At 30.0% G+C, this 15,444-nt stretch overlaps 1 protein-coding gene across 1 annotated transcript in view; it reads right to left on the bottom strand.

The window, feature by feature from the left end:
• LOC145293297 (acyl-CoA synthetase short-chain family member 3, mitochondrial-like) overlaps positions 1-15,444 on the bottom strand; it is a 127,219-nt gene that overhangs the window by 19,618 nt on the left and 92,157 nt on the right. Inside the window, exons 11-13 of the mRNA XM_080139927.1 lie at positions 14,462-14,557; positions 13,248-13,320; positions 6,155-6,236 (exon numbers count right to left, since the gene is read on the bottom strand). Coding sequence (XP_079996053.1) covers positions 6,155-6,236; positions 13,248-13,320; positions 14,462-14,557 — 251 coding nt within the window. The remainder of the gene's footprint in view (positions 1-6,154; positions 6,237-13,247; positions 13,321-14,461; positions 14,558-15,444) is intronic.

Genomic DNA, 15,444 nt, shown 5'->3' with positions numbered 1-15,444 from the left:
ACTAATAATCTTAAAATAACAGATTATTCCTATTCATGAAGGAGTATAGACTAATAATCTTAAAATAACAGATTATTCCTATTCATGAAGGAGTATAGACTAATAATCTTAAAATAACAGATTATTCCTATTCATGAAGGAGTATAGACTAATAATATTAAAATAACAGATTATTCCTATTCATGAAGGAGTATAGACTAATAATCTTAAAATAACGAATTATTCCTATTCATGAAGGAGTATAGACTAATAATCTTAAAATAACAGATTATTCCTATTCATGAAGGAGTATAGACTAATAATATTAAAATAACAGATTATTCCTATTCATGAAGGAGTATAGACTAATAATATTAAAATAACAGATTATTCCTATTCATGAAGGAGTATAGACTAATAATCTTAAAATAACGAATTATTCCTATTCATGAGGGAGTATAGACTAATAATCTTAAAATAACAGATTATTCCTATTCATGAAGGAGTATAGACTAATAATCTTAAAATAACAGATTATTCCTATTCATGAAGGAGTATAGACTAATAATCTTAAAATAACAGATTATTCCTATTCATGAAGGAGTATAGACTAATAATCTTAAAATAACAGATTATTCCTATTCATGAAGGAGTATAGACTAATAATCTTAAAATAACAGATTATTCCTATTCATGAAGGAGTATAGACTAATAATCTTAAAATAACGAATTATTCCTATTCATGAGGGAGTATAGACTAATAATCTTAAAATAACAGATTATTCCTATTCATGAAGGAGTATAGACTAATAATCTTAAAATAACAGATTATTCCTATTCATGAAGGAGTATAGACTAATAATCTTAAAATAACGAATTATTCCTATTCATGAGGGAGTATAGACTAATAATCTTAAAATAACAGATTATTCCTATTCATGAAGGAGTATAGACTAATAATCTTAAAATAACAGATTATTCCTATTCATGAAGGAGTATAGACTAATAATCTTAAAATAACAGATTATTCCTATTCATGAAGGAGTATAGACTAATAATCTTAAAATAACGAATTATTCCTATTCATGAGGGAGTATAGACTAATAATCTTAAAATAACAGATTATTCCTATTCATGAAGGAGTATAGACTAATAATCTTAAAATAACAGATTATTCCTATTCATGAAGGAGTATAGACTAATAATCTTAAAATAACAGATTATTCCTATTCATGAAGGAGTATAGACTAATAATCTTAAAATAACGAATTATTCCTATTCATGAGGGAGTATAGACTAATAATCTTAAAATAACAGATTATTCCTATTCATGAAGGAGTATAGACTAATAATCTTAAAATAACAGATTATTCCTATTCATGAAGGAGTATAGACTAATAATCTTAAAATAACAGATTATTCCTATTCATGAAGGAGTATAGACTAATAATCTTAAAATAACGAATTATTCCTATTCATGAGGGAGTATAGACTAATAATCTTAAAATAACAGATTATTCCTATTCATGAAGGAGTATAGACTAATAATCTTAAAATAACAGATTATTCCTATTCATGAAGGAGTATAGACTAATAATCTTAAAATAACAGATTATTCCTATTCATGAAGGAGTATAGACTAATAATCTTAAAATAACAGATTATTCCTATTCATGAAGGAGTATAGACTAATAATCTTAAAATAACGAATTATTCCTATTCATGAGGGAGTATAGACTAATAATCTTAAAATAACAGATTATTCCTATTCATGAAGGAGTATAGACTAATAATCTTAAAATAACAGATTATTCCTATTCATGAAGGAGTATAGACTAATAATCTTAAAATAACGAATTATTCCTATTCATGAGGGAGTATAGACTAATAATCTTAAAATAACAGATTATTCCTATTCATGAAGGAGTATAGACTAATAATCTTAAAATAACAGATTATTCCTATTCATGAAGGAGTATAGACTAATAATCTTAAAATAACAGATTATTCCTATTCATGAAGGAGTATAGACTAATAATCTTAAAATAACAGATTATTCCTATTCATGAGGGAGTATAGACTAATAATCTTAAAATAACAGATTATTCCTATTCATGAAGGAGTATAGACTAATAATCTTAAAATAACAGATTATTCCTATTCATGAAGGAGTATAGACTAATAATCTTAAAATAACAGATTATTCCTATTCATGAAGGAGTATAGACTAATAATCTTAAAATAACAGATTATTCCTATTCATGAAGGAGTATAGACTAATAATCTTAAAATAACGAATTATTCCTATTCATGAGGGAGTATAGACTAATAATCTTAAAATAACAGATTATTCCTATTCATGAAGGAGTATAGACTAATAATCTTAAAATAACGAATTATTCCTATTCATGAGGGAGTATAGACTAATAATCTTAAAATAACAGATTATTCCTATTCATGAAGGAGTATAGACTAATAATCTTAAAATAACAGATTATTCCTATTCATGAAGGAGTATAGACTAATAATCTTAAAATAACGAATTATTCCTATTCATGAGGGAGTATAGACTAATAATCTTAAAATAACAGATTATTCCTATTCATGAAGGAGTATAGACTAATAATCTTAAAATAACAGATTATTCCTATTCATGAAGGAGTATAGACTAATAATCTTAAAATAACGAATTATTCCTATTCATGAGGGAGTATAGACTAATAATCTTAAAATAACAGATTATTCCTATTCATGAAGGAGTATAGACTAATAATCTTAAAATAACAGATTATTCCTATTCATGAAGGAGTATAGACTAATAATCTTAAAATAACGAATTATTCCTATTCATGAGGGAGTATAGACTAATAATCTTAAAATAACAGATTATTCCTATTCATGAAGGAGTATAGACTAATAATCTTAAAATAACAGATTATTCCTATTCATGAGGGAGTATAGACTAATAATCTTAAAATAACAGATTATTCCTATTCATGAAGGAGTATAGACTAATAATCTTAAAATAACAGATTATTCCTATTCATGAAGGAGTATAGACTAATAATCTTAAAATAACGAATTATTCCTATTCATGAGGGAGTATAGACTAATAATCTTAAAATAACAGATTATTCCTATTCATGAAGGAGTATAGACTAATAATCTTAAAATAACGAATTATTCCTATTCATGAGGGAGTATAGACTAATAATCTTAAAATAACAGATTATTCCTATTCATGAAGGAGTATAGACTAATAATCTTAAAATAACAGATTATTCCTATTCATGAAGGAGTATAGACTAATAATCTTAAAATAACAGATTATTCCTATTCATGAAGGAGTATAGACTAATAATCTTAAAATAACGAATTATTCCTATTCATGAGGGAGTATAGACTAATAATCTTAAAATAACAGATTATTCCTATTCATGAAGGAGTATAGACTAATAATCTTAAAATAACAGATTATTCCTATTCATGAAGGAGTATAGACTAATAATCTTAAAATAACAGATTATTCCTATTCATGAAGGAGTATAGACTAATAATCTTAAAATAACAGATTATTCCTATTCATGAAGGAGTATAGACTAATAATCTTAAAATAACAGATTATTCCTATTCATGAAGGAGTATAGACTAATAATCTTAAAATAACAGATTATTCCTATTCATGAAGGAGTATAGACTAATAATCTTAAAATAACAGATTATTCCTATTCATGAAGGAGTATAGACTAATAATCTTAAAATAACAGATTATTCCTATTCATGAAGGAGTATAGACTAATAATCTTAAAATAACAGATTATTCCTATTCATGAAGGAGTATAGACTAATAATCTTAAAATAACAGATTATTCCTATTCATGAAGGAGTATAGACTAATAATCTTAAAATAACAGATTATTCCTATTCATGAAGGAGTATAGACTAATAATCTTAAAATAACAGATTATTCCTATTCATGAAGGAGTATAGACTAATAATCTTAAAATAACAGATTATTCCTATTCATGAAGGAGTATAGACTAATAATCTTAAAATAACAGATTATTCCTATTCATGAAGGAGTATAGACTAATAATCTTAAAATAACAGATTATTCCTATTCATGAAGGAGTATAGACTAATAATCTTAAAATAACAGATTATTCCTATTCATGAAGGAGTATAGACTAATAATCTTAAAATAACAGATTATTCCTATTCATGAAGGAGTATAGACTAATAATATTAAAATAACAGATTATTCCTATTCATGAAGGAGTATAGACTAATAATCTTAAAATAACAGATTATTCCTATTCATGAAGGAGTATAGACTAATAATCTTAAAATAACAGATTATTCCTATTCATGAAGGAGTATAGACTAATAATCTTAAAATAACAGATTATTCCTATTCATGAAGGAGTATAGACTAATAATCTTAAAATAACAGATTATTCCTATTCATGAAGGAGTATAGACTAATAATCTTAAAATAACAGATTATTCCTATTCATGAAGGAGTATAGACTAATAATCTTAAAATAACAGATTATTCCTATTCATGAAGGAGTATAGACTAATAATATTAAAATAACAGATTATTCCTATTCATGAAGGAGTATAGACTAATAATCTTAAAATAACGAATTATTCCTATTCATGAAGGAGTATAGACTAATAATCTTAAAATAACAGATTATTCCTATTCATGAAGGAGTATAGACTAATAATCTTAAAATAACGAATTATTCCTATTCATGAAGGAGTATAGACTAATAATCTTAAAATAACGAATTATTCCTATTCATGAAGGAGTATAGACTAATAATCTAAAAATAACGAATTATTCCTATTCATGAAGGAGTATAGACTAATAATCTTAAAATAACGAATTATTCCTATTCATGAAGGAGTATAGACTAATAATCTTAAAATAACAGATTATTCCTATTCATGAAGGAGTATAGACTAATAATCTTAAAATAACAGATTATTCCTATTCATGAAGGAGTATAGACTAATAATCTTAAAATAACAGATTATTCCTATTCATGAAGGAGTATAGACTAATAATCTTAAAATAACAGATTATTCCTATTCATGAAGGAGTATAGACTAATAATCTTAAAATAACAGATTATTCCTATTCATGAAGGAGTATAGACTAATAATCTTAAAATAACAGATTATTCCTATTCATGAAGGAGTATAGACTAATAATCTTAAAATAACAGATTATTCCTATTCATGAAGGAGTATAGACTAATAATCTTAAAATAACAGATTATTCCTATTCATGAAGGAGTATAGACTAATAATATTAAAATAACAGATTATTCCTATTCATGAAGGAGTATAGACTAATAATCTTAAAATAACGAATTATTCCTATTCATGAAGGAGTATAGACTAATAATCTTAAAATAACAGATTATTCCTATTCATGAAGGAGTATAGACTAATAATCTTAAAATAACGAATTATTCCTATTCATGAAGGAGTATAGACTAATAATCTTAAAATAACGAATTATTCCTATTCATGAAGGAGTATAGACTAATAATCTTAAAATAACGAATTATTCCTATTCATGAAGGAGTATAGACTAATAATCTTAAAATAACGAATTATTCCTATTCATGAAGGAGTATAGACTAATAATCTTAAAATAACAGATTATTCCTATTCATGAAGGAGTATAGACTAATAATCTTAAAATAACAGATTATTCCTATTCATGAAGGAGTATAGACTAATAATCTTAAAATAACAGATTATTCCTATTCATGAAGGAGTATAGACTAATAATCTTAAAATAACAGATTATTCCTATTCATGAAGGAGTATAGACTAATAATCTTAAAATAACAGATTATTCCTATTCATGAAGGAGTATAGACTAATAATCTTAAAATAACAGATTATTCCTATTCATGAAGGAGTATAGACTAATAATCTTAAAATAACAGATTATTCCTATTCATGAAGGAGTATAGACTAATAATCTTAAAATAACAGATTATTCCTATTCATGAAGGAGTATAGACTAATAATCTTAAAATAACGAATTATTCCTATTCATGAAGGAGTATAGACTAATAATCTTAAAATAACAGATTATTATTAAATTTGCAATTGTGTAATAAATGAATAATGCAAAAACGTATCTTACAGGATATTTGGAAAAATAAATTTCTTTGTATCCTTCATCATTTTCCCAGAGAGTCGAGAAGGCACCGGGTGGCAGGGGTAGTCTGTTGATAAAAAAAAAGAATCGTCTTTCAGATAAGCAATTATAACAATCAGTATGATAAAGGGTTTTCTGTTGAATTTCGGAGGTTCTCTGAGTTGGATGAATCTATTGCTTCTAATCCTGTTATAGTGGTAATTATTGCCCAACTGTCGATCTCCTTAGCCCTTATTTTCGAGTGCCCCCGCCCAGTCCTTGATAAGTGGTACACCATCAATAAAAGAACAAAAAAAAAACGAAATAAAAAATCACTTCAATGGCTGATTGAGAAGCGATTTTTGATTCTCAATAGCCAATTTAGGATTCAAAAGTTGGACAGTATTTATTCATTAATCACTAAACTTATAATTGCTTGAAAATCGTTAGTTATGCCTTAAAAATGTTACATACTAATGAATTACCACTTATAAAGACTAAAAGCCACTCGAGTATAAGAGTTAATGAGATGGACAGATTGTCAGTTGAATAAAGAAAGACCATTGTATCCTGAAAAATATTAGGGTTCATGTTTCTGAATTTTTGAGATGAGGATTGGTAATTCATATTATTTAGATTATTCGGACTATTGTTCTCATCTTGAGTCTTGTTTTCACAACATTATAGACAGAAACAGTGGAGAGCAAGACAACTCAAAGACGCATATGTTGGCCGACAATCATCTAAGCAGACCGTATAGAATTTAATATGAGTATGTACATTTTTATATATATATATATATATATATATATATATATATATATATATATATGTAAAAGACTTTGTATGTGATTTCGTCCTTTATGGACTTCAAAACGGCTGGGCTGATTTTTAAAAAATTTTCACACACATGTTCCTCATGTGCCTGAGAGTATTCTTAGATAGGTTTGTATCCGAATACCTCTGATTAGTATCGAAAATCGAAGAAATTCAAATACAGAGAAAATGTTCCAATTTTGACCAAAGTTAACACTTTTATACAGCCTAACATCACAAATGCATTTGAGAAGTTTTATCATCACACAAGCAGAAGGGCCTGGTATATAAATCAGCAATAGGTTTTTGATAAGACAGGGGCGCGTTCCAATGAATGTTTCTGTTTAGATCACAATTGAATCATTGTACTTGACTTTTGCATTTTAAAATTTAATTCAAGCCGTTTTATAAAAACATAATTTTATATAAAAATATAATTTTATATAAAAAAATAATTTTATAAAATCACCAGAGCGTTCTCTAAAGTTTAATGTAGGTTACAATGAATTGTGAACTAAGTCAATGCGGGGAGCCATGTGAAACTTTCTTTCAGTGCACCACGGTGGGTTCCCGACTGGAGTAAGCAATTAATCGATTTGACTGACGAATGGGTTATTTCATTGATTTCGATGACAATAAATGTATTGGAAGTGTGGAACATTCGTTGATCCTCATTTAATCCTGGGCAACGTCAGATCTCCCTGCTATCTATTTATATATCTATCTATCTATATATATATATCTATATATCTAAATATATCTATATATATATGATACGTCGTAAGATTGGATAGGCTTCAACCTCTGTCCCATCAATGAAATATTGTATCCCTCTGCCTGTTTCACAAGTATTTTAATGGTAGGTGCTCTGACGAACTACAAGCCCTTGTACCCCCTCGACATAAATCCCCCCGACAAACCCGACAAGAAGCTAAATCCCACCCATACACAGTAGAGATCCCCAGATACAAGAAAGCTTTCTACTTTAATAGTTTCTTCTCTCGGACTGCTAGACTTTGGAATTCCTTTTTTCCGGGTCCATGCTTCCCTAGCTGTACTGACATGCAGAAGTTCAAGTGTAATGCAAACAGACATCTTGCTGCTCAACTTCCTACATAGAACCCCTGCAACTTATGTCCCAGATAGTAGTCCCCTACATCAAAGTGGCACTGTGCTTTGTTTGGGTGAAAATGCAAAAAAAAAAAAAAAAAAATATGGAAACCAACATTTCTAGAACATCAGTCTTGAGGATTGTCCACAATGACCTTAATCTGTTTTCCTACAAAATTCAGATCTTGCATAGGCAAACCGATCGCAATAAAAGCAGAATGAGAAAATTTGTTTGAAGAACAATTGAAAATGACCCTGGATTTTTGGATTTGATTTTCGTTAGTGACAAGGCTCACTGTCACTTGAGTGGACATATCAAGAAGCAGAATATGCGGCTCTGGGTTCAGGCTAAGTCTCATGAACTTACCTATGACTAATGACTCTATGGCGTGACTGGACGAAGTAGCATCATTGGGCCATATTTCTTTTAGGAGGATAATGAAAATCGGCAGACGGTAGACACAAACTGTTATATCGCACTTGTGCGGATAAAATTGATTTCTGCATCGATAACGTTTCAATTTCACTGAAATCTCCCATCATTCAGCTACTATTTGATGAAAAATATTTTCAAAATATCTCATCTGGGAAAAATTTGTAATCAAAAAGAAAATGGTGGAGTTTAGCCTCATTCCTGTATTATGTCTTGGTGTTATGAATCATTCCTGTATTATGTCTTGGTGTTATGAATCATTCCTGTATTATGTCTTGGTGTTATGAATCATTCCTGTATTATGTCTTGGTGTTATGAATCATTCCTGTATTATGTCTTGGTGTTATGAATCATTCCTGTATTATGTCTTGGTGTTATGAATCATTCCTGTATTATGTCTTGGTGTTATGAATCATTCCTGTATTATGTCTTGGTGTTATGAATCATTCCTGTATTATGTCTTGGTGTTATGAATCATTCCTGTATTATGTCTTGGTGTTATGAATCATTCCTGTATTATGTCTTGGTGTTATGAATCATTCCTGTATTATGTCTTGGTGTTATGAATCATTCCTGTATTATGTCTTGGTGTTATGAATCATTCCTGTATTATGTCTTGGTGTTATGAATCATTCCTGTATTATGTCTTGGTGTTATGAATCATTCCTGTATTATGTCTTGGTGTTATGAATCATTCCTGTATTATGTCTTGGTGTTATGAATCATTCCTGTATTATGTCTTGGTGTTATGAATCATTCCTGTATTATGTCTTGGTGTTATGAATCATTCCTGTATTATGTCTTGGTGTTATGAATCATTCCTGTATTATGTCTTGGTGTTATGAATCATTCCTGTATTATGTCTTGGTGTTATGAATCATTCCTGTATTATGTCTTGGTGTTATGAATCATTCCTGTATTATGTCTTGGTGTTATGAATCATTCCTGTATTATGTCTTGGTGTTATGAATCATTCCTGTATTATGTCTTGGTGTTATGAATCATTCCTGTATTATGTCTTGGTGTTATGAATCATTCCTGTATTATGTCTTGGTGTTATGAATCATTCCTGTATTATGTCTTGGTGTTATGAATCATTCCTGTATTATGTCTTGGTGTTATGAATCATTCCTGTATTATGTCTTGGTGTTATGAATCATTCCTGTATTATGTCTTGGTGTTATGAATCATTCCTGTATTATGTCTTGGTGTTATGAATCATTCCTGTATTATGTCTTGGTGTTATGAATCATTCCTGTATTATGTCTTGGTGTTATGAATCATTCCTGTATTATGTCTTGGTGTTATGAATCATTCCTGTATTATGTCTTGGTGTTATGAATCATTCCTGTATTATGTCTTGGTGTTATGAATCATTCCTGTATTATGTCTTGGTGTTATGAATCATTCCTGTATTATGTCTTGGTGTTATGAATCATTCCTGTATTATGTCTTGGTGTTATGAATCATTCCTGTATTATGTCTTGGTGTTATGAATCATTCCTGTATTATGTCTTGGTGTTATGAATCATTCCTGTATTATGTCTTGGTGTTATGAATCATTCCTGTATTATGTCTTGGTGTTATGAATCATTCCTGTATTATGTCTTGGTGTTATGAATCATTCCTGTATTATGTCTTGGTGTTATGAATCATTCCTGTATTATGTCTTGGTGTTATGAATCATTCCTGTATTATGTCTTGGTGTTATGAATCATTCCTGTATTATGTCTTGGTGTTATGAATCATTCCTGTATTATGTCTTGGTGTTATGAATCATTCCTGTATTATGTCTTGGTGTTATGAATCATTCCTGTATTATGTCTTGGTGTTATGAATCATTCCTGTATTATGTCTTGGTGTTATGAATCATTCCTGTATTATGTCTTGGTGTTATGAATCATTCCTGTATTATGTCTTGGTGTTATGAATCATTCCTGTATTATGTCTTGGTGTTATGAATCATTCCTGTATTATGTCTTGGTGTTATGAATCATTCCTGTATTATGTCTTGGTGTTATGAATCATTCCTGTATTATGTCTTGGTGTTATGAATCATTCCTGTATTATGTCTTGGTGTTATGAATCATTCCTGTATTATGTCTTGGTGTTATGAATCATTCCTGTATTATGTCTTGGTGTTATGAATCATTCCTGTATTATGTCTTGGTGTTATGAATCATTCCTGTATTATGTCTTGGTGTTATGAATCATTCCTGTATTATGTCTTGGTGTTATGAATCATTCCTGTATTATGTCTTGGTGTTATGAATCATTCCTGTATTATGTCTTGGTGTTATGAATCATTCCTGTATTATGTCTTGGTGTTATGAATCATTCCTGTATTATGTCTTGGTGTTATGAATCATTCCTGTATTATGTCTTGGTGTTATGAATCATTCCTGTATTATGTCTTGGTGTTATGAATCATTCCTGTATTATGTCTTGGTGTTATGAATCATTCCTGTATTATGTCTTGGTGTTATGAATCATTCCTGTATTATGTCTTGGTGTTATGAATCATTCCTGTATTATGTCTTGGTGTTATGAATCATTCCTGTATTATGTCTTGGTGTTATGAATCATTCCTGTATTATGTCTTGGTGTTATGAATCATTCCTGTATTATGTCTTGGTGTTATGAATCATTCCTGTATTATGTCTTGGTGTTATGAATCATTCCTGTATTATGTCTTGGTGTTATGAATCATTCCTGTATTATGTCTTGGTGTTATGAATCATTCCTGTATTATGTCTTGGTGTTATGAATCATTCCTGTATTATGTCTTGGTGTTATGAATCATTCCTGTATTATGTCTTGGTGTTATGAATCATTCCTGTATTATGTCTTGGTGTTATGAATCATTCCTGTATTATGTCTTGGTGTTATGAATCATTCCTGTATTATGTCTTGGTGTTATGAATCATTCCTGTATTATGTCTTGGTGTTATGAATCATTCCTGTATTATGTCTTGGTGTTATGAATCATTCCTGTATTATGTCTTGGTGTTATGAATCATTCCTGTATTATGTCTTGGTGTTATGAATCATTCCTGTATTATGTCTTGGTGTTATGAATCATTCCTGTATTATGTCTTGGTGTTATGAATCATTCCTGTATTATGTCTTGGTGTTATGAATCATTCCTGTATTATGTCTTGGTGTTATGAATCATTCCTGTATTATGTCTTGGTGTTATGAATCATTCCTGTATTATGTCTTGGTGTTATGAATCATTCCTGTATTATGTCTTGGTGTTATGAATCATTCCTGTATTATGTCTTGGTGTTATGAATCATTCCTGTATTATGTCTTGGTGTTATGAATCATTCCTGTATTATGTCTTGGTGTTATGAATCATTCCTGTATTATATCTTGGTGTTATGAATCATTCCTGTATTATGTCTTGGTGTTATGAATCATTCCTGTATTATGTCTTGGTGTTATGAATCATTCCTGTATTATGTCTTGGTGTTATGAATCATTCCTGTATTATGTCTTGGTGTTATGAATCATTCCTGTATTATGTCTTGGTGTTATGAATCATTCCTGTATTATGTCTTGGTGTTATGAATCATTCCTGTATTATATCTTGGTGTTATGAATCATTCCTGTATTATGTCTTGGTGTTATGAATCATTCCTGTATTATATCTTGGTGTTATGAATCATTCCTGTATTATGTCTTGGTGTTATGAATCATTCCTGTATTATGTCTTGGTGTTATGAATCATTCCTGTATTATGTCTTGGTGTTATGAATACTAATCCATTTGGCTAATGGGGTTGGGGGATCCAGGTTCAATTATAGGTTTCTTCTTTGCATATCTTTGAATACAACATACAACAGTTTCCCACGTTTTTACACTGATTTGCATTGTTGCTGCATTCAAACTGCACCGGTTAAACAGCAAACAATGTAGTGTTGCATCATATCATTCTCTTCTTCACATTCGCAGATGGTTCGCTCGGTTTTTGTAGCCTCCTCTGATCATAACAACTTTGATCGTTCCATTTCTGTTCTCGAGTCAGTGTGCTTCTAAACCAGAAGGGGAGATTCTCATGTCAGTAAGAGAAGAGGGAGTATTCTCTAGCTCAGGGTTTCCCAAACTTCAGGACACCCTAGAGCCCTTGAGCAGGGCAAAAGTTGTTTTTTTTTTTCACAAAGCACTAACAAGATAATTTCTAAAATAAATATGAAAGACATTAATTTCAAATTTTAACACTAACTAATTATTATTTTTACAACCATTTTTTTGTTAATTAATCAAAAATAGTTGCATTTTTTTTAAATATATATTTTTTTAATTTACTTTTCCACGAACCATTCTGAAACTCTTTACATCTGTAGTTATGTATCATATTGCTTTCCAGTAAAACAGATCAATAATTAAAATGTCTGCAGCCATTTCATTTTCCAGAGAAATCATTTGGCCTTCCAGAGAAATCATTTGGGCTTCCAGAGACCTTGACCCTCACTCACGGAACCCCAGGGCTCAGCGGAGCCTTCTTTGGGAAACTCTGCTCTAGCTGTCTGGTTCATAACTGTAGTTTGGTCTCTTCCTGAGATATTCTTAGGGGTTAACTCTCTAATTTTCAGTCATCATACCAAAGACTGAAAAACGGCACTTAATATCTCTTTGCTAAACACTCAGCATTATAAAATGAATGAATGAATCCACCGTGGGGTGGGTATTCCAACTGGTACTCATATAAGTGAATGTAAATATTTTGTTACTTACTTCACTACAATCTGACCAAGATCTCCAGGTTCAACAGTTTTTGTGTCATCGCCATTTTGTGCCAACACCATCACTGAGAAACAATGAAGATAGTTTTTTTTTCATTGTTTTTAATTTTTAGTTAAAGACAAAAAAAATGTTAATTCATTCTTAATCTATTCGAATATTTAGCAAATAAATTTGAACATTTAGCAAATAAATTCTATTTCCAAATTTAACTTGATAAACCACCTGAAATGATTTTTCAAACTTTAGCTTTACAAACAAAAGAAATTTCTTTTCAAACTTAAACTTTACTGACAAAAGAAAATGCTTAAGCTTTGCAAACAAAATAAAATGCTTTTCAAACTTAAGCTTGACAGACTAACTAAAATGCTTTTTCAAACTTAAGCTTTACAAAACAAAAGAAAATAGTATTTTCTAAATTAATTTCAATATTTTTTAATCAATGCAACATTAATCCATTCTGCAATGGTTACTTGTTCTAATTCCTGAAGACGGTTTTTGGAACCTGACGATTTATTTGAACTTCTATATGATATAGATGTTGAATGGAATTAAAGTCAAACTTTGTATTTTGGACTTATACGATGGAAAAATTGTGTACATGCAATAAATATTGTTTTATCTTTTTCTGTGTGTTAAATATTATTAAATGAGGAACGATTTCGAGTTAAAATCTATTTAGTATTACGCTTGTAATATTAAGAAAAAAACATGCTTGTAATGTGTACATATGATGAAATAATCGCTAAAACAATGGCGTCTTCATACAAACAGAAGTTAATAGAAATAATGACGATTATTTCAGCATATGTACACATTTCAAGCATGTTTTTTTTTCTTAATATTACAAGCGCAATACTAACTAGATTTTAACTCCAAATGATTCCTCATGTATTAGTATTTAACAAAAACAACAAATTAAAACAATATTTATCGCCTGCACACCATTTTTTTTTTTTTCGCATTATGTCCAGGTCGTTAAACTACGGTTTTAATTTCTTTTCTTAGTTTAAATTTAGATGAAGCTTGAAATGTGTGACATGTACTGAGGATCAAACCTCACTCATAATTGTATGCAAATATAGCTTGCTCACCATTACACAATATTACAGGCATCCTATAGCTAGAGCTTACAGTATCTGATATTCCATACTAACAAGTGACAAAGCTCAACATTGCTTAACTTAAATAATTGAACAGCGGCATACCATTCCATCCAGGAACTGGTTTTCCTGACACTCCATGTGGTGGATTGGTATCCATACCTAGTCCAAGAATCGTGGACGTAATCGGCCAAGAAGTCTCTGAAAAATAGAAAATAGTTATTGTTCGTTTACCATTCACATAACTCTAATTACACACGTCCGTTTATCAAAACCTCCATCTTTGTTTTTCCAATCAGCAATCCACAACAACAAGCAAGGGAGATCACTCTTAGAACTTAACCCAAAGAACAGAACTCGTTTTATCTTAATACAAAGGGAGACAACAACAATTATCTTCTTAACAAGTGAAGTCTGCATGGTTCTCCGTGAGTGCACAGTGAATGAGGCATAAAAAAGTGACTAAGTTCAGCATTTACCCCCCCCCCCATTTAGCCCCCAAAGTCCCCAGGGGATGTCAATTCCTGGTGAAAATGAACAAACGGTGCAGTTTTAGGCCTTAACATATGTAAATTTGAGTTCTGCACAATGCTAAAACAGAAATGACTAAGTCCATCATTGCCCCCCCCCCCACACACACACATTTAGCCCCAAAAGTCCCTAAGGGCTTAAACATATTTAAATTTGAGTTCAGCACCATGCAAAACTTCTAGACATACACAGAAAATTTTGGACAAATATGGCAAAATAATCTCAAAAATGGAGTGTTTTTATTAGCCATAAAAGAGCCCCTGGGGCACACTCAAGAGTTATCGCAAAGTATAGACAAACAAAATTATATAGAAATCAGTTACAACTTTTCAGAAAGCTTTATAAAAATCCAAGGCATCAATTTTTTTAATAAGCACAAAAGTGTTAATTTTAGCCATTTTAACCTGAAAGGCAACCCTGGGGGGGGGGGGGGGCACCCGGAGTATTCCCGGAAAATCCACTCTGTTACTTTTCACTCATATCATGTTTAATATTTGTGCAAAATTTTAAAAAATTCCAAGACATAGTCATTGAGAAAAGTGCGAACAGACAAGGGT

The sequence above is a fragment of the Euprymna scolopes genome, chromosome 14 (assembly GCF_053919585.1).
Source record: "Euprymna scolopes isolate OS-2025 chromosome 14, ASM5391958v1, whole genome shotgun sequence".
Taxonomy (NCBI): Eukaryota; Metazoa; Mollusca; class Cephalopoda; order Sepiida; family Sepiolidae; genus Euprymna; species Euprymna scolopes.
The sequence above is the reverse complement of the archived record's forward strand: the minus strand, read 5'-3'. Positions and strand labels throughout refer to the sequence as shown.